This window comes from Choristoneura fumiferana, chromosome 3 (genome assembly GCF_025370935.1).
Source record: "Choristoneura fumiferana chromosome 3, NRCan_CFum_1, whole genome shotgun sequence".
In the NCBI taxonomy this organism is placed as follows: Eukaryota; Metazoa; Arthropoda; class Insecta; order Lepidoptera; family Tortricidae; genus Choristoneura; species Choristoneura fumiferana.
Window position 1 is genome coordinate 12492898 of NC_133474.1, and position 27977 is coordinate 12520874.

At 39.9% G+C, this 27977-nt stretch overlaps 2 protein-coding genes across 3 annotated transcripts; one reads left to right on the forward strand and one right to left on the reverse strand.

The window, feature by feature from the left end:
• Positions 1-130: 130 nt before the first annotated feature.
• Positions 131-21362, forward strand: LOC141426634 (thioester-containing protein 1 allele R1-like). The gene is made up of 26 exons (XM_074085685.1): positions 131-301; positions 3146-3214; positions 5352-5535; positions 5884-6062; positions 6778-6934; positions 7285-7421; positions 8179-8506; positions 9671-9847; positions 10030-10236; positions 10753-10911; positions 11245-11409; positions 11996-12112; positions 12194-12248; positions 12325-12478; positions 12559-12863; positions 12942-13102; positions 13601-13843; positions 14387-14526; positions 14891-15095; positions 16056-16233; positions 16452-16642; positions 16718-16855; positions 16937-17109; positions 17575-17677; positions 18467-18635; positions 19391-21362. Exons 2-26 carry the CDS (start codon positions 3150-3152, stop codon positions 19618-19620), a joined length of 4320 nt encoding a protein of 1439 aa, XP_073941786.1. The 5' UTR covers positions 131-301; positions 3146-3149; the 3' UTR covers positions 19621-21362.
• LOC141426635 (peptidyl-prolyl cis-trans isomerase, rhodopsin-specific isozyme-like) lies at positions 20271-27899 on the reverse strand. Of its 2 annotated transcripts, XM_074085686.1 has the most exons (6): positions 26079-26234; positions 25783-25987; positions 25579-25698; positions 23125-23207; positions 22596-22738; positions 20271-21638 (listed from the first exon to the last, which is right to left on the reverse strand). In XM_074085686.1, exons 1-6 carry the CDS (start codon positions 26139-26141, stop codon positions 21542-21544), a joined length of 711 nt encoding a protein of 236 aa, XP_073941787.1. In that variant the 5' UTR covers positions 26142-26234; the 3' UTR covers positions 20271-21541. The 2 variants fall into 2 exon arrangements, 1 of the variants encoding a protein (XP_073941787.1); XR_012451252.1 differs by lacking the exons at positions 20271-21638; positions 22596-22738; positions 23125-23207; positions 25579-25698; positions 26079-26234 and adding an exon at positions 26241-27899 and having other exon boundaries at positions 25899-25987.
• Positions 27900-27977: the final 78 nt, after the last annotated feature.

Below are 27977 nucleotides of genomic sequence, written 5' to 3' on the forward strand. Positions count from 1 at the left end.
ATACCCGTACTACGTTGTTATTTAAATGTTACGATCTTCAATGGTCGGATGGATGTAGAGTGGGCGCAGCACGGTCAGCGGCGGATTTTCGCAAGGCTTCGCGGCGCCCCTCCCACGCTGCGTGGGCGCACAGCGCACGGCGGCAACCTGCCGCACTCAGTTGCACCGCATCTGACGCAGACTCCGCGTCGCTCCTCGCCGATACGCTCTGCACAAAAACTATGTGCACCCGACAGAAACGATCTATTATCTAGTGTTAAATTATTGTGCTTAAGTTTTTCAAGTGACGCAAGTAACACAGGTGAGATTTTCCGCTCTAAATAATTAAAGTTTGAGCAAATTGTGATGTGAGTGCGCAATCTTTATTTTTATATTAAGTTGGAAAACTTGAGAGTCCTTTTTAAATGTCAAAAATTACGCTAGTGTCACCGCAAGAAGGCCACGCACTATTGACTTCAAAGTTCGAGGATTAAGAATTCGGAAGTACGAAAACAAGTCCGTTAATGCTTTCTGAGAGTGCAGCGATTGTTTGGATGTTAGAGGTAAACATCGCCCGCGGTTTTGTAAGTATATTCACTCCGTGTATCTATGCAGAGAAAGTTACTTTACTACGGTAACGACAATACTTATTTTCCTCATTGTATAGGTAGGTAAAGTCGTTCGTAGAACATTAGACAGCGGTGCATTCCATATTCATAAATTGTTATGAAGAAACACATGAATAGATATACATTTGTCCGTATTGATGATGATAACAATGAAGAAGTACTCAATTCTTTGAACTTCAAAAAGGCACATTTTACCAATTAGGGTAGTTGTTCCGCCAACGCCTGTGTATACAGCGTAGTGAGTCAGACATGCTGGGACACAAGGACGGTGAGCTAAATGCGTAAACATATGAATTTTATACATAATAGCACACCCACGACACTTTGTCAATAGGAGGCTATGTAGGTATGACACATAATACTTCTAGGTACTAATCACATATGTGTAAAAAATAATATCGCAATATGGAATATTGATCTAAACAAAATAGAAACATATAGGTATGTTAATGAGTAATTTTTTTTGTGAATCACCTATTTCCAACACTGGTAAAATGATTTTCCTTTAAATATTTCAATACTCGTATTTATCAAACAAAGTAACAACTGAAGTATTAAATGTTCAATTCAAGAACCTGTAATGTTTTGATTAACTAACTTAACTTTGAGTGTGCAAATCAACTGTGATCACGCATGGTCGCTCAGAAGGCTGATCAGTTTCCTTTTAAAGATAGCATTAACAGATGTTAAAAGAAAATAAACGCTTGTTTATTAAAGCTCTTTAATTAAATTTAAATTAAATTAGCCTTTTGCAAGTAGGTAAGTACATAAGATCGGGATAAATATTAAATACTGAATTATTTATTCACACATATTCGATACACATAAAAATACATTAGATGGAGAGAACAAAAAAAATATATATATTATGAGCCGCACTTTCTGTTAATTCTCTAAGATCTGGATCTCCACGACACAGGCTGTGCCCAGTGTGGAGATCACTGCTTCTCTTGTATTGTTCAATTTATTTTTTATGGTCAATAAATACATTTATTATTATTATTATTTTAATATATAAAACAGTTCATTTGCACGTTATGTATTAGTGTTTCTGTAGATAGCCAAACGATACTTATGAGCCATGAGCCAGCTATGTCTGTCTCAAAGAAACTGAAAAACGTATCTATAAGGTATTCGCAATAAATGACAATTAAAAAACCGGCTAGGAGCGTATCATACACGCCCAGGATAGGGTTCCGTAGCCATTACGAAAAATCAAATAATATTTTTCTAAGGATTTCTTATTGTGTACTGAATCTTCCAAGTTTAGGTATATTTTATACCTTTGGCTACTATTTACTCTTAAACTACTAATAATTCTCAAGCAATCTTAGCCGCTATAATTTTTCTTGTAAATTTGATATATTTACTACCATTCTGATTTTTTTCAAATTTTTCCACCCATCAGTTTAGATTTTAGAGGGGGGGGGGGACACTCGATTTCAATGAAAATTTGCACTTTAAAGCTGAATACTTCGCAAACAGATCACGAATAGAAAAATTGTTTTAGCAAGCCCCCAATGGTTTTAAAAGACCTATCCAACGATACCCCACAATATAGGGTTAATCGACAAAAAAAATCACCCCCACTTTAAGTCTATGGGAGGTACATACCCTAAAAAAAAATTTTTTTTACTTATTTTTATTGTACCACTTTGTCGGCGTGTCTGATATGTATATTCTATGTCAAATTACAGCTTTCTAGTACAAACGGTCTCTGAGCTTACCCGCGGACAGACAGACGGACAGACATGGCGAAACTATGAGGGTTCCTAGTTGACTACGGAACCCTAAAAAGGGTACATAGGTGTTATGCCGAGGTTAGTCATAATAAAGTTGAGCGTGTGAAGGCTCCACCTCCGCCTGTGCGGAACTGTTTGTTTTCTTATTTCAGTTAAATTGGGTCCAATTTCCTGGATTAGGTAATTAAGAATTACACAATCATCGATGTGAAGAAAATAGCTATTCCAAATAGGTATACACATAAATAGTTATCTAAGAACTAGGTGATAAAGCTCCGCTAAGATAATCAGCGAAAAGCTTGTGCACACTTGCTTAACGCACTAGACCTTCTTTCAACTGAAACCAGGGATGGATGGTTCGATAAAATTACCACAAAATAATTAGTGTGTGGCCACAGACAGCAGCAGTAATCCAGTTTTAGATATACTTCAGCCCATTCACGTGACATTACTATGTATATTGTTAGTTTAGATCGGTAGTACAGTCACCAGCATTAATATCTGCCATAGCGGAGCGTGCAAAAATATCTGACACGTCCTTCCGGCCCTAGAAATAGAGTCGTATCAGATATTTATGCACGCTTATTGGGTCAGATATTGGTGCTGGTGACTGTACTAGCTGCTAGATTAGTACAAACTAAAGATTTCAATGGATACCTAATACCTAACCATAACGTGAGGCATACTCATACTCCTTGGTTTTTCTGGTACTAAGTATATTCAAACTTTATAGTTGTTTTAGCACCAAAGCACCTACAGACCACCTCAGTTATAATATGATAAATTTTGTTTCAGAACAATGATCCGCACGATAACCATCTACTTCTTAGTTTTAAGTGTAACTGCTCCGGCCGTGATACAATGGTAAGTTGATAACTATATATTTTTGATCACGTTTAAGAAATCTAATTGCCATAACAGGAATATATTTTGAAGAGGCGACATAAAAAAACCATAAGGCGTATGAAACTCCTTTAACACTTAATTAGTCGGTAAACAATAAATATGTACCTAAAATATGTACGCAAGTATCATTGTATGCTATATCTTCATAGGTATCGTTGTATTTAAACTATGTCCAACATAATATCAATATACCAGCGTCGATATACTTTTTCACGAAATATTACGCATTATGAACTATTTGTATGTATTAAGTAATGACATAGCATTTTACGTACTTACCTATTAAACATAGATATAAAATAAGTGATTTACTGAAATCTATAATGATTGTGCGATGAACATAGTGTTACGTAAACAAGTATAATATCTACTATGTAACAAAAGTGCACGTACTCGTAACGTACGAGTACCTAATTATCATTCTTTTGTGCGGTAAATTAACTGTTATGTTATTCGATTTTCCAACAAAGTTAAAAATTGCCTGCCTGTCACTTTTCTCCTAGTTTATTTGGTGAACTTTTGTTCTGCACATTGGTCGTCAACCATTTGTATTCCTATCCCGTTTAACTATGCAAGCTGTTGTACACAACTTCGTCTACGGGAATTCTACTAACGCGATTTTCCGGAATACTTAAGAGCTGTTCTACCTCTGTCCTTCCGAGGTTGTTAACTATCTCCATACCAAAATTCATTTAAGTCGATTAGCGTTTTAAGCGTGAAGAGATAACAGACAGAACGACAGACAGACAGAGCTACTTTATTTACAGCCAATTTTGGTTGTCACGGGATATTTAAATCGGATACCTGCCACTTACCGAACGCTTTATCTTCGCTAAAGTGTAATTGGTTAGTTAAAAACAACTAAATTTATGAGGATTTAATATGCAAAGAACTTGATATGGTTAAGTATTTAGTATTACAATCTATAAGAATGATATGATAGCCAACAAATTTCAGCCACAGAGCGATGCGATATAACAAGTTCAAAGTTAAAACACGTAGGGGAAACTGTTGTACCTCGGCCATAGTTTTACCTCGGACAGTCGTCTAAATTTAAATGTTCCCGCATTATTTTAATATCATGTGCTATGTCATTTGAACCGTCGGCGGGAAGTATCGAAGTAAAGTTAGTAACGAAACGCAAACGCTGTATGAGCTGTGTCATGTATCATGAAAATAAAAATTCTTTTACAAAAGTACCATATTTGAACTTTAAATGAAGCTTATTTATTTAATGTTTTAATTTTTCGTAATAAAATTCAATAAACTATGTTGAAGTTACGTTCATTAGCTACGGAATAATAGGGCTGTTTCAGCCTAAACCTAAATCGATGTGCGTTTTTGGACGCATTTTTACCTAAAAACTGGCTACGTTGTACCTACCTAGGACAATAAAAATACGATGTACCTTGGCCAATGAAATTTAATAGTAAAAATATATATATATTTGGTTCCGATCAAATCTAAATGCTGAAAGGTATTTTACTTAAAATTAAGTAATTTAGTCATTTGATCAATACGATTTCATCATGTAATCAGCGTCTAAACTAAAAAGTAAGGTAACTTTTTGTTTGATCTATAAAATAATATGTACGAACTTGGCGGGAAAACTGCTGTGTGCCAATAACCAGTAAATAAGTCATTTTGTTTTACGTGTCCAAGGTACAACCTCGAATGTCCAAGGTACATCAGGGGTGTTGTACCTTGGACACTTTTCCCTTTTTTTCGTGAGCCTACCGTTTCAAAATTAATAAACGAATCGCTCAGTTTTTTATCGAATAACATAGTCTAATGATGTATCTTTATATATTTTAATATCTGATGTTAATTCCATAATTAGTTATTTTTCTATAAATCGAAAATTGAAAAAAAGTGTCCGGGGTACAACAGCTTCCCCTATAGTTACCCCCTGTTTCAGGTTTTACCATCCATTGGTTAAATTTATCTGACGGATAAATGTGATGCATGCAGTCTGTTTGTTTTGTTCGATTAGACGGAGACGACATCACATTTATCCGTCAAATAAAATTGATCAATGGATGGTTAAACTAAACAGCCCCTTGGCCTTATTCACTAACTTACTGTTTCCCCGCAGTATATCAGTGATTGGGCCGCGTGTGTTCCGGCCGTTCAGCGCGTACCGCGTGGCCGTGGCGGGCGGTGCGCGTGCGCAGACCGTGTATGTGGCCGTGGAGGGCAAGCGGGCCACCGGCGAGCTGTACTCGCAGGGACGCGAGGTCCAAGTGCAAGCTGGGACTTCCAGAATAGTCGATCTTGAGGTAACTCCACGTGACTGTAGCCGTTGTTTCATGGAGATTTTAAGGTCTCTGCACATTACACTTTACACCGTATTCATACCATGACCGTAATAGGATCGTGTCAGTCGGAGTGTCAAACGCAAACAAGACACGCGACGGCAACGGTTGATTAGGAAACGTGCTAGTTGGCCATCTGTGTTGGCCATAGTGTCATACTTTTCGATACAAAGAATATATTTTTGCCTGACACGTTGCTATTACGGTCATGGTATGATACGGTATACGGTGTGATAGTAGAGACATTTACTGATATCTAATACGTCTGCAAACATGACGTCCATAATTCACGGCGATATTAATTATACATAGATCGACGATCCTGGCCCGGGTAACTACGAGCTGGTGGCGCAGTCGCGGTCGGGGCCGCAGTTCGCTTCGTCGGCGCGGCTCGCCTACCAGCCGCGCAGCTACTGCGTCTTCGTGCAGACGGACAAACGGGTCTACCAGCCCGGGGACACCATCAAGTTCAGGGTCGTCGCTTTGGACAAGTAAGGGTGGAAGAGAATAATCATTAATAGTCTTTGCTTAAAACTGAAGGATGCTCAGATCGTATTTGTTAAGTAAACTCTACATGTCTTGTATGCCCATAAATCTTTCTTTACTTTAGTTTATCTCGAACTATTTGATTCCCTATATTTGAAATTTATTTAAGTACCTATTTGTCTTTATGTAAGCAAACACAAAAGTAATTGCCTGTAACATAATCAGGAAGACCTATTTGGCACCACTAGTACCTAACACTAGATATCTATTTACCTGGACCACAGAGTACATATATAACCTGGACTGACGACATCGTGAGAGTTGTGGGCAACCGGTGAATGCAAGTGGCGAGTTGTCGTTCATTATGGCGTTCTAGTGGGGGAGGCTTTTCCTCAGCAGTGGACGTCTTTCGACTGATGATGATGATCTATTTACTTAAATAAATAATTATGTACCTCCTAACGACAGGAACTAGGTATTGCTTCATTCAACTTGAATTCATGATAGAAACCATTGTTTTAAAGCTTTCTACATTTAAAACTATCAAGTTTCTTGTTTGTCATTAGCCAATCGTATCTAATAAACAATGTGACTTTGAACGAATTTCATCAGCACCGTAACGCAAGACACTTTCGCTTTCGATACCATCGCCGATGAGGAGCTGGTGCGCGTGAGATTACGTGTGATTACCGCGCGGTCATTAACCTGCTCATTCGACAGGTATCTGCTGCCTCTGTCTGGCCTGATAGACGTGAGCGTGATGGATGTAGGAGGCTCTCCTGTCAGGCAGTGGGGCGCCATCCCCCTGGAGCAGGGAATCGTCGCCGATGAGCTGATCCTCGCCGACGAGCCGGCGCTCGGCGAATGGACTATACAAGTAAGGAAGTTACCGTCGGCCGCTGAGATAGCTATCGTGACTTTGAATTTAACACCCACTTTGAGATGACCTTAGATTTGAATTCTTGAAGCACATTTGCAATTACAATACGGTTTTTGACAACTCCTGAATTCGCCATATCTTAATGTTATTATGAAAATATAGATAATACAGACTTAAAAAGAAAACTTAAATCGGTTGAAAATTGGATTTATAGTGAATTTTTGAAACATCTATATACCTGTCTCTTTCTCAAACACCCCATTAATTGGTAATCATAATCACACGGGAAATATCCTTCGCCAATTTTCATCTCTTTCGCCTGAAATAACGATGAATGTTTTTTATAGGTGGAAGTAAAGAATCAGATATACTCGCGGCATATTTTGGTGGCTGATTATGTAATGCCGAAGTTCCAGATGGACATACAGATGCCCAAAGAGATGTTGTTCAGCGATGGACGCTTTACACTAAACGTTACCGCTAAGTATGAAACATTGTTTTTACGATTAACAACTTCGCTTCCTCCTGTCCATTACGCTAACATATGTACCTACAATTCAAAAACACGAGTAAATACCTACGCCCTGGTAGCAGAAATAAAAGATCATAATAATATTATGCAATTATACATAGGTACCTACCTAAGCCCTTAATTTTGCGTTTGTTTTTCAAACTCAATATTTTTTTTATTTTTAGTGTCTAACATATACTGAGCGGCAAAAAAATCTGGGCCTCAAATGTATGTAGTAATAGGTAATTTTGTATGTAGAGTGGGCCAAATTTTGTTAAGTTGGTAGGTAACCAAACAACACAATAAATAATCTTCCATTGTTTCAACAAGGGAAATGTATTTTCTCGAGAAAGCTGTCGACAGTCGTTACAATGATAGAAAAGTCATTATTCAATTGTAGAGTTTTCAATCGCGAACATAAAGAACAAAAGTTAACAAGACGTAGGATGAGATTCGTTGAATTTGCAAACAATGTCGGTTTTTTGCGGGTTTGGACATTAATGAATGTAAGGCAACGTTAATAACTCAAGTCTGCGCAAAAAAAAGATTAATTCTGCTTTTTGCCATCGACTTAATTGAATTCTGTAGGATTCTGTCAGCCAAAAGCCAAGAACAAAAAACTGGTTTAAATATGTACATATTAGACGATATGCTTTAGTTTCGACGAACAAACAGTGAAGTACCCATCTAATAGTACCTACCTATTTAATATATTGTTGACATTTTTTAGCCACTTCAACGGCTTACCAGTAGAAGGAGAACTGACGATATCCGCATACGCTGTTTTCTTCTCCGACATACTACAGCCAGTATTCTCGAACCCAGCTCGAAAAGTCGTCGACATCAACGGTCACGCTGAAGTCACTTACGACCTTAAGACGGACCTTGACCTGGCAGAGGATGCGGCCAGGCCGCTAGTCGTCGAAGCAGTGTTGGAGGAAAAAGACACACTGATAAGACAAAACGTATCATCAAGAATATTGTTGTTGCGAACCCCTTACAGATTGAAGGTCACAGCCCCGGAGTACTTCAGGCCTATGCTGCCATACAATGTTCAGGTTAGCAAGTCATGGCATTTGTTTAATTTGCGTAAGGAGAACGGTTACCTTCTGCGGCGGAACGAATCCGTAAAAGTTTGCCTACCTATTATACATTTTTTTCACTGTGGTAATACTAGCTGTGTAGATAACATAACAATTAAAGTGGATCGAAAAAGTGCCTACGTTACGTATGAACGTTGTTGGCACAACTGGCGCTTGATATATGCTTGACCCGGACAACTGAAGATATGTCGAACGGACATCAAAAAAGGAGTATTTTTTAGAAGAATATTTTTTACTTCTATTATTATACCTCCCGATTTCGATGATTATTTTTGCTCGATAGTGTATGCCTCGAATTCTCAGCTCAGCAGAGCTCCCTTAGGCATCCCATACATTTATTAAAATAGGTTCAACGATTACAATTTTATTTACTTAGATACAATGAAGTCAATGTTAAATAAGGCAAGGAAGAGAAAAAACCGGCCAAGAGCGTGTCGGACACGCCCAAGATAGGGTTCCGTACCCATTATACGAAAAAAATCAAGTAATATTTTTCTAAGAATTTCGTATTGTGTACGGGTTACCTATTTAATACCTTAGGCTGCTATTTACTCTTAAACTGCTAATAATTCTCAAACAATTTTAGCCGTTATAATTTTCCTTGTGAAGATATACTTACTTACTACCATGCTGAATTTATCAAAATTTTCCACCCAACAGTAGATTTTAGTGGGGGCGCAACGCTCACTTTTAATGAAAATTTGCACTTTAAAGTTAAATATTTCGCAAACAGATCACTGAATAGAAAAATCGTTCTGGCAAACCCAGTTTTAAAAGACCTATCCAACGATACCACACATTATAGGGTTAGTCGATAAAAAAAACACCCCCACTTTACGTCTATGGGAGGTACCCTAAAAATTGTTTTTATTTATTTTACCACTTTGTCGGCGTGACTGATATGTATATTCATGCCAAATTACAGCTTTTTAGTACTAACGGTCTCTGAGCTCAGCCGCGGACGAACAGATAGACAGACAGACGGACAGACATAGCGAAACTATAACCGTTCCTAGTTGACTACGAAGCCCTAAATAGTTATGATATATGTACTTAGGTTGATTTAGGTCTTGTTTGGTATATATAAATAGTCTGCCATAAAAACTTTTCCGTTTACAGATTGAAGTGTTAGACCCGTCAGGCCAAGTGATGAACGTAGACGATGACGTCACAGTAGAGCGTCTCTGGGACGACGGAGCGCCAGTTAATTTGACCACAATCGCCTTGAAGAAAGGTTTAGCAACGTACTCGCTCACACCGGCCGAGGCGTTCTCCAACTTAACTCTCAATTTAGTGGTAAAATTTCCAAAGTATAACACTGTTTGTGATGTGTAATTAGCACCAATATCTGACACATAAAGCGTACATAAATATCTGGTACGACCTTTAGGGCCGGTAAGACGTGCCAGATATTATTCCAAGCTCCGCTGTGGCAGATATTAAAGCAGGTGACTGTACAAGCACATGTTTTCTTCCAGATAAGGTACAAGGAGGTGTCAGAGCGAGTGATAAACGTAGTGCGGTGCGCTGACACCAATGGTCAGTACTTGACGGTGGAGCTAGTGACACGGAATAGTTCGGTCGGTGACGTCATGCGCGCGCGCATATCCTCCACCGAGCGCATGGACATACTGCATTACGCTGTGATCGGACGCGGGGACATCCTGATGGCTAAAACCTTAGAAGTAAGTACAAGCCTTATATTCACGTTCGTTCTTGAGAAAGTACTCTGCAGGAAAGTGAAGAAGCGACCGTGAACTCCTTTGTTCAGAATAAGATTTTTTAAGCACGTTAGCGTTTACGGAAGCGTAGATCCAGATAACTAGGTACAGAGTAAGGACAGAATCGAATTTCACGCATTTTTCATACAAATTGGTCTTCATTGTGTAAGTTTTGGGAATCTCTATGGGAATTTAAAAAAATCCCAGAATCAAGTCAACTGCCAGACCAACGATTCACGTGGCTAAAACCGCGGGTAAGAGGATTGTAATGATATCAACCAGAAGACGTCCATGCTGAACAAAAGCCTCCCCCCTTAGGACACCACAATTAACGATATCTCGCCACTTGCATCCACCAGTTGCCCGCAACTCTCACGAATTCGTCAGTCCACTTAATGGGAGGCCTGCCAACGCTTTGTCTTGTAATGATTTAGATACTATTACTTATTCTGTGATAATAGATATGTTTTGTGGTACCAGCTGAGCCCGGCGCGGCGCAGCGTGGACGTGTCGGCGCCGGTGACGGCCCGCATGGCGCCGGGCTGCGTGCTGCTGGCGTGGGCCCCGCTGCTGGGCTCGCGCGACGCCGTGCTCGCCGCCGCCGTCTATGTTCCACAACGGGACTTGCTGCAACAGGAGGTAACACCGGGTTGACACAAAATTGCGGGCCTAATGAACTAGTTGTGATGTCATGGATTATTCAAGGCCCTAAATAAATTTTAACGAAAATAATGATCTTGATTTTTAATTCTAAGGCATTTCTAACGAATACGATGAAATTTACTATTTTACGTTAGCTCGAGTATCTAGGTACATAGGTATTAATAATTGAAATTTAACGTGTAACGCCATATTATTTTGACAACTGTTGAACTAGATACTTAGGTATTTAATAATACGACAAGCGTTAACATAATGTGGTAAAAATCGCAGATACGGTATTAAACTAAGATGATTTGTTTTCGGCGTTAGGTCCGTCTATCGGTAGGCGGGGGCCAGCGGCCGGGCGGGTCGGTGGAGCTGCGCGTGGAGGGCGCGCCGACGGCGCACGCGGCCGTGCTGGCCGTCGACGCGCGCGCCGCCGCCGCCGGGCTCGCCGGCAGCGACGGACACGGCAGCGGGCTCGACATACACACGGTGAGGAAGCCAAGCCTAACAATGTTGGAAAGCGAACGATTGTATAGGTAGTAAAAGAAGAAAGAAAGAAAAATTTATTCGTGATATTATTACACAAAATACTATAGGTATAGAATCAAACTAAAAAAATACGCATAACGGCGCTGGTCTTCCTACACATATACACACAGCTACAAAAAGAACTGATTGCACAAAAGGAAAATGAATTAAATGAATGAGTAAATGTCAAAATCCTACTGTCATTACACGACATGTTCTTGTGTGCGTGACCTCAACTCTGGGGGCACCAGCTATAACTGTGTGTGTACCTACCTATCAGTGACATTTTCGTTAAACAACTCAGAGAGTGAGAGAAGCGTGAGTTACGGTGTTTCTTCAGATGCAATCGGATTCGAATTTTACTAAATTCCAATCACTGAGAATCTCCGAGGGAATTTAGTAAAATCTTGTACATCAAATCAACCGCCAGATCTAAGGTGCATGCGAGCAAATCGTGGATAAAAGCTAGTCAAACAATACTTTAAAACTACGTAAGGGATACACTAGATATACCTTCTTGATTTATTTGAAACGTTTTTTTTAACAGATCGAGCGCGAAGTAGAAAGTTTCAGCGGTTTGAGGCATTCGATATTCAAGAATGAAGATCATTTGCCTGGCTTAGGAATTGATCTAGGAGGAAACGCCACGTTCGACGTGTTTACGGTAAGCATCAGCTGCTTAAACTAGATACATATGTGATATCACTGGCCTGCTAAAATATGAAACGTGTTACTCCCGTTACAGAATGCTGGAGTCGTCATTTTAACTGATGGTTTCGTGCAGAAAAGCCAACTTTCAGGTAAGCTGCCTCAATTTACTAAGTTTTGTGTTTGTGACCTTCTGTTATACTTTCTTAGACTGTGATCAATTAACAGGTCAACTACCTTCACCCAGTCTACCAGAAACGGGCACCCGGCCTCCGCTCGCCGGGCCGTATGCTTTCAGCAGACTTCCAACCCCGCCTACGCCCCGATATTATCTGACAGTGGAGCCGCAGCCCACGTGGACGCTAGCGAATTTCTCACTGGGGTAGGAATTGCACTACCTAATATTGTAATCTTAAAAACTACTTTACACGAGCAACATTGAATTATTTTTACTTTTTGCAGTCTCGACGGAACAGGCTTTGAAAACAGAGTGTCTCCAATAACCAGTGGGGACTGGCTTGTGGGGGCGTTCGCAGTGCATCCTGAACTCGGCTTGGGCCTTGCTTCTCCGCGAAAATACGCCACAAGCGTTCCTCTGACGATTACTGCAGAACTACCGGCGACCTTGCAGCGAGGAGAGGCCATTGCAGCTGTCATCACGTTAAAAAGCACACTGACAGTGGACACAAACATTGAAGTCACTTTCCATAATTCTGAGCAGTATTTCGAGTTTGAGCCGCTGGAGAACAGCGTCGACTCTGCCAAGAGTGAGTTCACGATAATCGCTGCCTTAAATCTGTTTTTTTCATTTTGAGCGTAAGTATAAAATGGTGTTATTTTGATAGAAATCGAAGTATTCCGCCGCCTCCGAGTGACGGTGCCGGCGCGCGGGCTAGCCAGCACAGCGTTCCTTGTGAGCGCAGTGCGGCTGGGCGAAGCACCTATCATCGTCGAGGCGACTGGCGACGGAGTTTCCGCTTCTCTCTACAGAACTATAGACGTTAAGGTTTGTCCTCTTATTATCTGTTTCCATAGGCTGTTTCTGATTATTTATGATGTGCCTACTGCACTATCTATGTGTAATTAATGAAAAGATAGGATGTTAAAAACTCAAGAAATTATAAATCTGTCTTTGACTTCTTCAAACTCATTTTTTTTCCTTCATACTTTGTATTCTTCTTTATAAAAATCCAACGCCAATGACGGATAATAAATATGGTGTAAAATTAATCTTTAATTCACAATGCCACAGATCTCACAATCACTAGCAAGGCTAGGCTAGGCTAGCTGGAGAGACTTGAAGGATTAGATATCAAATTGTATTGTTCAGGTTAAGGATAAACGTCTCCACAGGACGGGATTCTTCAACGGTTAATGGCATCGACTTGAAATTTGGTATGCAAATGTAGTTTGGGTGACAATACAAGTACAGTCAACAAAAAATACAGTCAGCAAAAAAGCTTGTATTAAAAATGAAATTTTTACCAAAAACTTATTATCGTAGGATGGGTTTGAAGAGGAGCTGTCATCGTGGAGTCTGGTAGACGCGCGGCGCGGCGTGGGGCGCGCCAACGTGTCGCTGTGGGTGGCGCCGGGCACGCGCGCGGGCGCGGCGGCGCTGCTGGCGGCGGGCGCGCTGCTGGCGCCGGCGCTGCGGGCCGCGCGCGCCGCGCCCACCGCCGCCGCAGACCCCGTACGCGCACTGAGACCACTCGCCGTCGCTTGCGTGCTGCTCGACTACTTGCAAGTAAGTAAAACTACTTACATGAAGATGAGGCCCTGGTTTCTCTGACCACCCACCAGAGAAACCAGGGCCTAACCGCACTGTATTAGCGCACCATCTTTCTCAAGCGATACCTACTTTATAGGGGAAAGAGGGACGCGCTAAAACCGCATATTGCGGTCATGCACCAAAACTCATACGAGTATAACGCAGCCGTATAACCGAGCGATTGGACCTTTGGAATCTTTAATTTGAATTCTGTCTCGAATTTTTGAAAGTACATTTTATAAAAAAAAAAAGAAGACCTTGTAAAAATAACAATTTAAACTTGTATTCATGATTTTGCTTTATTTACATATTGTTTAAAATGAACTAGTCTCCTTTGTTCGAGTAACATTTGAGATATTCAATAATTACAACAATTCGATATTTTTTCTCCGAGGTCTATTATTTTTCCGCTCTGTATATATGTTAATGGTGTTAGAAATGAGTCTTTCAACTTTGAGTCATCCATTACAATTGCGATCAAGTGGGAATTTTTTTTGAGTGCATCTCTTTATTTGCAAGGCGATCGAAGAGGACGATTCTGTGATAACGAGTGAGGCGCGCGCGCACGCCGCCGCCGGCTACCAGCGGCTCATGGCGTACCGCCGCCCGGATGGCTCTTTTGCACCTGACACGGACGACGAGTCTACGGGAGACGTGTGGTAAAATTTTAAATTTGTACCTATTTTACGTATTTTACACAGTTTCTTTCACATTCACCACCAAAACAAGACTATCCGTAGTTATTAATAATACCTTGCAATTTTTTATCTTAGTTCTGGAAGTGATCAACGTACGTTAGGAACCTATATGTCATTAATTAAAGTGTATTAAATTACGGTTGTGTATCGATCGATATGACCCCTAGGTTCTAGATTATATTTGTAACGTTAATGGAGACCGTGCTGAAATTTTTGTGAATTCGCATGGAACTTTATCAAAATAATGGTTGACAAAGCAAAGCGGCGGGTAAATGCTAGTACGTTACGTGTACGTTACGGGTACCTTGTACGTTGTGCGTTGCAGGATGACGGCGGTGGCGGCGCGGTGGCTGTCTCGCTGCGCGCGGCACGTGGCGGCGCCGCCGGCGGCGGGCGCGGCGCTGCGCTGGCTGGCGGCCCAGCAGCAGCCCGCCGGCAGCTGGCCGCCGCCCGCCGCGCCCGCAGACCCGCACGCGCAGCGCCCGCTGCCCACCGCTGCGTATGCGCTCATGGCGCTCTCACAGTCTCAAGTACGGGTCTTTAAACTAAAGTTTCTTATTTTTACAATACAGTACCAGGGTACCGAGCTTCGCTCATCAGCGCTCGGGCTAAACTCGGAAACGGATTATTCGTCCCCGAAAACTATCATGCACCAAATTTCATCGAAATCGTTGGTTTCCGAAATCCGCGAAATAAATATACCAGAACTGCTCGATTGAAACACTATAATAAATAGATACCTACTAAATATTTTCTTACTATCCATTGTTGAAAGGTACCAATATGAATCATTAATTTTCATCTCTCCTGTTCGGAAAGTTTAATTTTCATGGGTACATAGCCGGGTGGAAAATTGCGTTTTCATCTCTAGGGTGGAATGTAATTTTTTTTTATTTTTCGATTAGCCACGGAGTCGAAGATAATTGAGTTACATCAATGACACTTTTTTTTTCACATTTCGGAATGGCCATCTAGATGCACGTCGTGACCAAGGAGCTTATATACTTACAACACTGGAGGTTGACCGCCGAACATATTCCATCTCTTTCTTTAGTTAGGTTAAGAAAGAGATAGATGTCATTCGTGAAATGTGAAAGAAAGAGATGGAATATATAAATAAGTAATAAAAGTCAAACTTCTTCGTTCGGCGTTCAACCTCCATGTATATAAACTCCTTGGCCGTGACCAACTAGATTTTTTTAATTTTTTTTTTACTCGGCGGAGGCAAGTGGCCAGGTCGAAAAGGTACCGTTGGAGGTTGGATATAAGTAAATTCAATTTACTGAATACTGCAATTCAATTTAAAGATATTCTAATTTTTTGTACTATTTTACTTTCCTCACAGTCGAAATGAAAAGTAGAGTGTCTAACTCGTGTGAAATTACCCATTTCCCCTCGAACTATTGGCGCTCTTACTTCGTTCGAGCGCCAGAAACATCTCAGGTGAAATGGTTCGCTTTCCACCCTTGGTTATCAATCTACTATTTCAGAGCAACGACGCTAACCTAAAACGTGCTGCCCTGCAAGCCAGCAACTTCGTGGCGGGCTCGCTGTCACCCGAAGAGGACCCGTACTCCCTGGCCGTGGCGGCGGGCGCGCTGGCCGCCGCGCGTCATCCCCAGGCCGCCACCGCGCTCCAGATGATGGACCGCTACACCAATGCCTCAGGTAAAAACTGGCTAACTGACTACCCAGAAAGGCCAAGAGATCTTGGAAAATAAGATAAAAATAAAACAAAAACAATCATCCACCCCACCTATAATTCTCTTCTTTGAAATCCTCATCCATAAGTCATCCAAGAACTCTTTTCAGTCTATAATTTAAAGTGACCTTTAGAACCTTAACTGCTGGTCAACTGTCGTTTTATTGGCTATTTTTCTTCCCAGGTTCAACGAAATTCTGGTCACGCAAGCTACAAGGGAACGAGTGGCGAAACCCGTGGTTGAAGACCAATAGTTTGGAAGCTTCCACGGCTGCTTGGGGGCTCCGCGCCATGTTGTCGGAGAGACTGATCGAAGAGGCTGTTCCGGTCGCCAGATATCTTCTGCAAGCCCAGAGCGATCTGGACCCTGATGTGGTAAAGCTCTATCAATCAATACGATCTTGATTCTTTGATAGAATATAGAAATATAAATCTTACCAATTCTTTCAGCTGGATTCACTCGCAATGTTTGCTAAAGCGGTACGATCTCCAACAAATCTTCGGCTATCGGTTAACGTCACAGGATCCGAAGAGGCGAGACAGTTTAACATTGACAGCCACAATGCTCTCGTTGTTCAGACGCAACTGGTAAATAAATTACCTAATGAAACGGAAATATGTCTCTTTCCATAGCCAATGGATTTTTAATGTCTCTTCAATTTTTTGAAGGTACGCACTGCTCGTTCAGCCAGCGCAATAACCGAAGGACGGGGCTTGGCCGTCGTGGGCCTCGCAGCCAAGGGCAGCACTAACGTGACGGCGGCTTGGCCGAGGTTCAACCTCGACCCTCGCGTCGACCAAGTGTCCACTAAGGACCGCTTGCAACTCTCCATTTGCATAGGGTTAGTATTGACAAAAAACTTGACCACTGGACCATACCATTATCTACTGTTCTATTTTGTAGAGTTTGAGAGAAATCATACTGTTCATATCAAAAACAACAATTACACTTACCTACACCCTACTTCAGTTGCTGGCTGTAATTTTTATCTTTACGAAGTTAAGTATCTAGTCAGTCAGAGATTATCTCGCACAGAGAAGCTAGATTTACCGTGTGGTGTCGGGTTAGAATTACACCTCTCCATTTCTTCCGTGGATGTCGTAAGAGGCGACTGAGGATATAGGTTATACCGTAGGCGACAGGCTAGCACACTGTTACTATTGTACCGCTTTTGTCAAAAAAAGTAGCTCCGAAGCGGTAACGTTTCGTGTGCTCTGCCTACCCCATTTGGGAATACAAGCGTGATGTTTGTGTGTGTGTGAGTGAGTAGCTAGATATTCATTATATGTAACTTCTAACTTGACAGGTTCGTGGCACTCGGCAACGAAACGGAAAGCGGACTATCACTGTTGACAGTGCAGCTGCCGTCGGGATTCCTTGCCGACATACACACGCTCACCGAGCTAACGGTGAGTAGGGCGCTATGTCTATACCCTAGATCAGGTCCTACCAAGCGTTCGCCGACGACATCATTCGGATAATAGTACATTACTGCAGAATCCGCGAAATAGGGGATTGCCGGCCGAGTAGTCATAGATGGAAGTGTATACGAGGCCATCTATCGAGATACGAGCCCGACATTCCCTTTTCGCGGTCGCGGACGAGGCTTGTTTAGCGCTTTACTCAAATAAATCCAAGGAAATAATACCATGTCATACTTGATGATAAACTTATATCGGAAAGACTAACACTTATTTGAATAAAAAAACATTCGTTTTAGGTATAAATCGTATAAGTATTTGTTTTTTTTCTTATTTTCGCCTAAATACTCTTTTTTTTAATTGGCAGTATGCCATAGATAGTCAATAAAACAAATAAAACCCACTGAAACAAAAGACATCTCTTTGCTGGCCTTGGCCGGCAATGTTGTATGAAATTCCATTACTATCCTCTAATTTGAAACAAAAGACAATCTCTTTGCTGGCCTTGGCCGGCAATGTTGTATGAAATTCCATTACTGTCCTCTAATTTGAAACAAAAGACAAACTCTTTGCTGGCCTTGGCCGGCAATGTTATATTAAATTCCATTACTATCCTCTAATTTGAAATTAGAACGAATCTTAAATTAGTGCTATACAATGACGTACTTGCGGCGTTCTATGACTACGAAGATAAGGACGACATTTCCTTGGATGTTTGAGAAAAATGTATAGTATCAGTGTATAGTAGTAGAGTAACTAGTACCGTGTCGTTTACAGGCGGCCGAGCATGTGTGGGGCGCGCGTCTGGGGTCGGGCGGCGCGCGCGTGGAGGCGTGGGTGCGCGCAGGCCGCGCCGAGCGCTGCGCCACGCTGGCCGCGCCGCGCGCGCTGCCCGCGGCCCGCCAGCGCGCCGGCGTCGCCACGCTCACCGACCTCGCCGACTCTAGTCAGTATCACTACCTTTATTTCTCAGCCACGTGTAGGTAGATACAGTCGGTATTGATGAGCCACTTACCACTGTTCGTAATTTAGCCGTATAATGCTACTCTGGTTTATTAATGATTAATATTTTATTTATTTACTTCAAGTATGTATAACTCGGCCAAATTATGAACAGTGACGAGTGGCTCAACAATCCCGGTTCGCGGTGATAAATGCAATGAAACTCGTGTCAATTTACTAAAAGCACTTTTCAGGTGTACTCAATGTTGATGCAGATATTTTACGAGGTGATCGGGGACGTCATTAAGAATTGTTTTAAGCAAATAAATATCACGTAAAGTTGTTTCGCCTTATGGGTAAACTTACCTTAGCCCAAAAAAATATTAATTTTAGAGAAAGGTAATCTTGACTTTGTAGGTAGGTACTATTATCACACTATCAAAAACAGTAAAAAAAACTTTGAGATATTCACCACAACAGACAATTTATAAACTATTGTACTAAGGTATATAGCTAAAAATTACCTTAATCAAACTTAGTGACTTCCTTGATCATTTTGTAAAATACCCGCATTGAAGTTTAAAATAACCATTAGGTACCATACTTTCATCAAAGAACTGAATCACGTATCAAGTGTTGTAAATTTTATGTTAACATTCCATAACCTGCCAAAAAATATATCGTGAAATCGATACAGAAGTTTCCACCCTGTTACCCAATTCAATTTCTCCCGACATTATACAGGGTCTTGTGTTGCAGGTCACCGCGCCCGCGTGTTCTTCCAGCCCGTGTCGGGTCACGCGTGCGACGTGTGCCGCGCGTGGGAGTCGTGCGCGGACGCGTGCGGCTCCACGGCGCCGCAGCGCGCGCCCGCGCCGGTCGGGCCCCGCTCCGCGCCGGTCGGGCCCCGCTCCGCGCCCGGCGCTGCCGCCGCTACCGCCTTAGCACCCGCTTTACTCGCACTAGCCTTATTACTAACGCTTCTATAAAGCCGTGGCGTGTCATTAAACTGCTTTTAGAACGGGATTGTAAGATCCATCATTTTATTTGTATAAGGGTTTCCTTCCGCTAAATTGCGCGGGTGCACGGCGCGAGCACTTGCGTTGCGCGGCGTATTTGTTTGATATTATTATCATCTCTAATAGAGCAGCGCTGCGTGAGACGGTGGGTACTATATTAGATGACATGTAGCAACACGCCGCATGGGCGCCCGGGCCGTGCACCCGCGTGAGGAGCTAAGTAGGTTAGGTGCCATATTAAATATATTGACCCGGATAACTCATGTCTTAAATCGAGTTTAGCTCGACATGTGTCGGGCTAATCCGTAGCCCGAAACATGTCGAGCTAAACTCGATTTAAGATGTGAGTTATCCGGGTCAATATATTTAATATGAGTGAGTCTCACGGTAGTTTCATGTTCAAAATTGAAAATCTTTACGGAGAGATATGACAAAATTAAATCAGAGGTTAGGTAGGTACCCACATTATTTGATGTAAATGAAGGGTCCACGGAAAGAACATGCCTAGTCACCTTTTTTTAAAATTGAGATTTAAATCTCAAAATGTAGAGCTCACAAAGTGCTATGACTTACCATTGAATTAAATAATCTGAAAACAATATAAAATCTATTTTTTTATCTTTTAAATAAATGGTAACCATAGTAATTGTTTGTGATGACTAACTTTCAAACCGATGTAACTCAAAAAGTTGCGTTGCTTAGGTGACTAGACACGCACAGAGTACTTTATACATATACTGTAGACACGTTCTTTCCGTGGACCCTTCAAATAATATAGATTAACTGACAGTTCTATTCCTATAAGTAGTCACATTGTGGTCTAATGCTACTATTATAAATGCGAAGTTTTGTGTATCTGTTATTCTTTCATGCTAAAATGCATGCTTTCATGCTGGACTGATTTGGATGAAATTTGATATGGACCTATAGGTAGCTGAATCTCGGGAATCTTCGGCTGACTGAACAATTGAACATCCACTGAATCGAGAAATTGCATTCAAGTCTAAAAATACTAATGACTAGGTAGTAATTTTACTTAAATGGCGACAAATGTATACATACCAGATGGCACGCATTTTAAATTCGTTTGTTCCATAAAAAATAAATCAGCCTAGTCCTTATGTTTTCTTTTTTAAAGAAAAAATTATGTAGGTACATTTCTATTGAACTTATCTCTCTTCTCTTTGTCGGTCCCTAACTAAGTATACTCCTCTCATCAAAGTTTGTCTGGTAGAGATCCCTTGAAGGGATATGTTCGCCTTTGTACAAGCATTTCAATAATTGTCAATGGTATTTCTTTATTTACATACATATTTATGAGAATTACCCGTAAATTGTGTTGCGGAAAGATTGCCGAGTAAACAATAGTGTGGCGATGATTTCAGCTAGAACTTACCTTCTACAGCAGCTGGTTACAGAAACTGGATGCTTACCTGATATTTGTATATATTGTACACAACGATGTGTCATAAGCGTAGTATTCTCTCTTAGAAATTTAATCGACTAATGTGATATTTAACGACTAATAGGTATTAATACGTTTAAAACTACAGGTACACATAGGTTTTTAGTCTGAGTTGAGTGAATATCGTATAGTTTTAACGGTAAATTATTTTATAATGTATTACTTAAACACTATAAAGAGAACTGTGACGTTCATAATGAATTGAAAACTGAATAACGAAAAACAATAAAATAAAGTGTAACATATATTTTTTTTGGTTTTTTATTATTTATTTAGACAAATATAATCTAATATTTCGGATAAAAGCTTCACATTTTATAACAAGTAATAATTTCTATATCGCCACGGATTTCCTCTAATGCTCCATTTTAAGATATATACGTATAGATAGATAATGCAAATGAACATACTAACAATATTTTATCATCATATCTCCATTTTCCTCATCATCCAGTGGAAGAATCCCAGAATGGAGAAAGACATCGTCAGAGGAACTGCCGTTGCCTTAATCCACGCCCAGAGACTGAAATCAAAAATGACATTGTGAATTATATTTCTGCAGTTAAGACACGAAACAAGAAATTTGGACCCACCCCCAGCTAATTATGATTAGCTGCTGATAACAATAATACTTTATATTGTATTCCAATCCAATTTATGACAAGCGTAAACAAAGACGCCATTAACCCGACCATAGACATTTAGTGATGTGAAAACCTAGAACCTTTTGCAAAATAATTAACTGTTCAGTAAATCTATTATTTATTAATTGAATAAATCAACGTATTTTTGTCTATTTTATTATTTAAAATACTTGATTTCATTCCAAAGACTGTTTATTCAATAATAAAAGCAGTAACTATTTTTTAATTTTAAGGAAAGTAAATAAAAATCGCTTATTCGTCTGCGCATTAATCGATTTTTAAAATGACAAATTTTCCACCATCTCTACGCTAGTCTACGCTACTACAGATATACACATGTTTCAATCAAGAAATAACGTCAGATTTTAACGAAGATTTTTCAAAGAGATCTAGTTAAATAGACATCTAGTTAAAAGGCACTAATTATAGATAAATGTGTTATTGATTCGATCGAGTGGGTGTTTATACAAAAATTTTGATGGAATCGGTTTGTTTACACTTTTAATAAATTGGATAGGCATAAACGTATACTCTATACTGATAATAATAATAATAATTAATTGACGAGTACTAAGTGAAGAACCTCACGAGGCTACCATGTTACATGACGCAAGACCTAGCAAAAAAAGCCAAAAGCGCTTGCTTTTCGTGTGGCTCGCTATGTCAGTGGACGGCTAATGAGATGTGGAGGAGGCACTGTTACTGCAATGTCACTTAAAAATCTCTAACACCCAATCGAGGGTTGTATGATCAACTCGATCTAATAATTCTTAAAAACGAACGAGTGTTTTATTTATTAGGACATGTCGACTAATTTTTAAGATCAAAGTGCTTACTCGTAAGGGTCGTCGGAGACGTAGAAAGGCTGCGGCGTGGGCAGCAGCCCGCTGTCCGCGATGAAGACGCGACGTGTCGGCCGGTCGTCCACGTCCGTCGGAGTGTGCTCCAACAAATGGATGACATTCTGTCCCTCGATCACCTGCGCATTACATAATCATTTTAAGGACTTAAGTTTGCGCTGCACTCTTTTCACACCAAGTGCATGGTGAAGCACTAAGCCCACATAGTGACAACTCAGTTTGTCATTAGCTAGCAGTTGAACCTTTATAGGCTAGGGATGATGATGGCAATGATGAGTTTGATTTTTTTTACTGCTCAAAGGCATAGCAGACCTGAGTACTTAATAGATATTAGTTTCAGCAATTAACACAGATAGACAACAAAGTGATTGTTGAGTGAGTGAGTTTTTACCAACTGAGGCACAGAACCCTAAAAATGAATCAATACATTGACGACTTAATTAGGACCTAGTTTAAAAAAAAAACAAATTTCCTGATGACACTATTAAATGTCAAAACTTCTTACCCTCCCTATAACAGTGTGTAAGTTATCCAGCCATGGTGTCCCTGTCGTTGTGATTATAAATTGACATCCATTTGTGTCCTTTCCTAAAACAAAAAACATAATTATTATCCTTGCTAATATTATAAATCAGGGCTTCCCAAACTTATTTGTACTGTGACGCCCTTGGAACTTAGCCATTTAGCCATTTGGGACTTAGCCCCTAAAATATTTACTTATTTTAGTACTAGCCTAGTAAAAGGTTATCTGTTTGGAAATTGCCACTCTCATTTCTTTTTCTACGTCTATTTTTGACCTGTACTACTTGTTCTTTATTACTTACGCTCACTCGACTCGGTCGCATCGACACGCGACGTCCCTGAGACATGTCACGACGCCCCACAGGGCATCGCGACGCACAGTTTGTGAAACCCTATTATAAATGCAAAAGTATATCTGTTTGTCTGTTACCTCTTCACACTTCAACCATTGAACCAAAAAGTAGCTGACCAAATGACTGAACATCCATCAAGGCACAGCTCAAGCTATTGGGACTAAATGCTTGAAATTTTAAGCTTGAAATCCTTGAAGCACTAAGAACCAATTTCCCGAGAATCCTACAGGACAGAGTATTATTTAAAGGGGTGAAGCCATGGGTATAAGATAACAGAACAAAATAATTGATATATTTAGCTGAAAATTAAGTCTAAAGCTTAGTTCTAGTTATTTAATGAACTAAAATAATTTCCTTGCTCACCCGCGACCTTACGATAGCTAAGCTTATGCAAAATATGCGTGTTCATGCAGTTCCTCCACCTCCACACTGTAAGAACACACAAACCCATCTATCACCACCACCACACTACACTGACGCGTTTCTAACTCAAACAGAGCTCATCTTCAGAGTGACACACCTCTGAGTCCATTAATGGCAGATATTTTTATGGATTACTTTGAAAATAGGTACATAGTGGGTAATAATAATATTGTGTATTATTATAGGTACGTTGATGATTTAATTCTGTGCTGAAGGGGAAGTATGAGACAGCTCGACTTGTTTGTGAATGGTTTAAATAACAAACATGTTAAAATAAAATTTAAAAAAGAATTAGAAGAAAATTTTTCGTTAAACTTTTTGGATTTGACAATTAATAGATTTAATAATAAACACCAATTCAAAATTTACCGAAAGCCCACGTACACAGATGCCGTGATACCAGCATCGTCTAATCACCCGTGGCAGTATAAATTAGCAGCTTTTCATTGTTATGTACATAGATTGTTAACTGTACCTCTTTCTAGGGAAGATTTTGATTTAGAGTTAAATACTATTTATCAGATAGCGTTGTCGAATGGTTATACTAAATCAATGGTCAATAGTTTGGTAAAGAAGAAGCAGGCACGGATAGTGAATAGCATGCTTTACGCCGTGTTACCATCGCAGTCTTCTAACAAATATAGGTGTAGCATTTCATACGTTGGTCGTTTGTCTGATAGAATTTGTGGTATTTTAAAATCAAACAATGTTAAGGTAGCCTTTAAGACTAACAACTCTTTGTACTCTAAACTTTGTAACCACAAAGAGAAGGTAGATAAAGGAACTAGATCGGGTGTATACAAGCTCACTTGTAATGACTGCAGTAAAGTATATGTTGGTCAGACAGGACGCAGTTTTAATGCTAGATTTAAAGAGCATGTTTCGGCATATAGGAATGAGCATCCTGATAAGTCGAATTTTGCCAAACATTTGTTGGAACTAAATCATTCTTTATCGGACTCAGATTCGTATGAAGTGTTACATTATTGTGGCAAGGGGTTTCGTCTCGATGTTTTAGAATGCATGGAGATAATTAGATACAACAGTATGGGGTCTATTATTAATGAGCAGGTAAATTTAGTTTCATCTCCCTTGCTACGGCTTGGATCTAATTTCAGCATGGTAGTTAATAAAACATGCCTTGACAGTAAATAAATAAAAATCAAGGTAGTTTTGAAGGAGGGTTAAAAAAAAAAAAATTAATAATTTGTGGGTAGTTTTGTTTTGTTTCATAAAACGTATGTGGGTACTTGGGGAGTTACAGTGACAAGTTAAAACGGTGGTTGTGGTTTGTTAGTCTAACAACTGGTAGCATGGTGTACGGTTGTGTCACTCTGAAGATGAGCTCTGTTTGAGTTCGAAACGCGTCAGTGTAGTGTGGTGATGGTGATAGATGGGTTTGTGTGATTTGTGTGTGTTCTTACAGTGTGGAGGTGGAGGAACTGCATGAACACGCATATTTTGCATAAGCTTAGCTATCGTAAGGTCGCGGGTGAGCAAGGAAATTATTTTAGTTCATTGATATGGACCTCCGCAAAGTAACGCCTGATTCAATAAATTATCTAGTTATTTAATTTAATAGTAGTTTTAGTCCTATGGATATTTTGTATTTTCTTAATATTTCTTATTAAATGATTATTAGTCTAAAGCTAAAAAATTACCTTTGTTGGCCATTGAGACAAACCCAGCCATACTATGTTGAGTGTCTAAGTTTTCATCTTTAAAAGTCTCTCCATATATACTTATTGATCCCGAACCATCATCAGAAACCACATCACCACCTTTAAAAAAATTAAATCTTTTCATAATCATCACCGCTTTTAAAAAAAAATAGTACTTTGAATTATCATAGAAACAACACTCACCTTGCACCATAAACCTTTTAATGATACGGTTGAATGAAGTCCCTTTGTATGATTTCCCTTTGATCCCTTTAGTAGCAAGAACTTTAAAGTTTCTGACAGCTTTTGGAGCCAAATCACCAAATAAACCAATCACCACCCTCCCTAAGAGTCTATTCTCATCTTGGATATCCAGGTATACTTGGTCAGTCACTCGAAATTGACGTGCCTGGAAAGTAATTAGATGTGAGTTTCAAAAACCAATGTTGGCTAAGAAAAGCAAGTGCTTTTTCCAGCCAGATGCGTTTAAAATAACTTACATCAATGTGGTTAAAAAACTTTGATACAATTATTAAGCACAATATTTTTTCATGAAAATACATTTTAAATTATATTTTGAATGACACATATGCAAGCCCAGAATGGTCAGCCACTACTGGAGTGTAGTAAAAGAATAGTAGCTAATTGGATTAAAGTCTCACCTGCCATACCTACTTTGAAGCCTTACATTAAGCTGTTATACTGAAATCATTGTGCAATTAACATGAAAAATGTATCAACTTTACTACAACCTTAATTAGTTGCAATATTAGCATCCAAGGGCACAATACATATTTCGACTGTGCCAGCACTGTCATAAGAAGATTTGTGGGCGCTAGACCCAGCGAGCATCCTCTTAGTGTGACACTTGACATGTGACTTCAGTTTGTCGCTACGGCTGAACTCCTTTCTGCAGTCCAAGGTTTCTTGGAAAGGACACTTGAATGTCTTTTTCGTCTGATGTGACTTCATATGCCTCTGAAGAAGGTCCTTCCTCTTAAATTTAAATTTACAGATAGAACAAGTAAAGTGCTTATCACCGTGTTTCAACATATGTGAGGATAGATACTTTTTCATGTGAAAACTTCTATTACAAAGGTTACAATGAAAAGGTTTGTTTTTCCTGTGTATCTGCAGGTGCAATCGTAGTCTTTTGTCACTAGCAAACATTTTATTACAATGTATGCATGTTTTCTTGTGGTTCTCAGTGAGCAAATGTAAGGAAAGTTTTTCTGGCTTCTTAAAGGTTGCATCACACTGGGAACACTTAAAATGGCCAGTGGCAGTACCCTTTACAACTTTGCTAGATTCATTATGAGTTTGCTGATGGGACGCTATATCTTCTAATGAAGGAAAAGATTGATTGCAAATGTGGCATCCGTAAACAGTTGTGCTATGAGCAGTAGAGATATGTTGTAACAGACTGTCAATACTTGGATATAGTTCTCTACACTCATCCTGAATGCATTTAAATTTCTTCAAGGTCAAATGTTTCTTTAAATGAACTCTAAACTGACTGTAGTTAGGTAGCACTGTGTCACAGTATGAACAAGAGTAGCCTAGTAGCTCAGCCTCTGGTGATTTTGGTGTTGTTTTAGTGAGACCATCAGGCCATACCTTGTGGGATATTATGTGTCTTTGCAAATGTGAATTTTGCACAAAACATCGTCCACAGACAGGACACTGATATGGCCTTTCACTATGTGTCCTCAAATGAGCCAAAAGAGATTTCACTTTTTTGAAAGGCTTTCTACACAAGTTGCATGATACTTCATTTGTCCAGGTTTCAGCAGGTGTTGGTGTTACTGTATTACATGGAGGCACATTCTGAATTTTCTCATTATTCTGTAATACTGTCAAAACGTTTTCACATGTTGATGTCACAGTAGTTAGAAGCCCTGAAGATTGATTCACAGCTTCTACATTAGGTTTATTAAATTCATTTTTACATTGCTGCCTTTTATGATCTAAGAAAATTTGTAAGGAGTTAAACACTGATTTACAAGCACCGCACACAAATATATCTTCATTAATTGAGTCCAATACTACGACATGAGCCATTACCTCTACATTAATTCGATTAATTATTTTTAAGCTTCATTCATTTAGAACTATTTAGATGAATAAAAATTCTATTTTTCTTTTTACTTCTGTCATGCTCCTGCAGGGCTGCTACGAAAATCGAAACTCGAAGTTCGTGTCGTGCGGTCCCTCTGACACTTATACTATTTAATACGAGAGCGAGAGAGACGGTGCGATACGAACTTCGAGTCTCGAGTTTCGTAGTAGCCTTGCTGTCCTGTCAGACAACTTATTTACTTACAATCTCTCTCTCTCTCTCTCTCTCTCTCGGACAAAAGCCAAGGGAAGTAAAACCTATTATATTTATAATACTCATG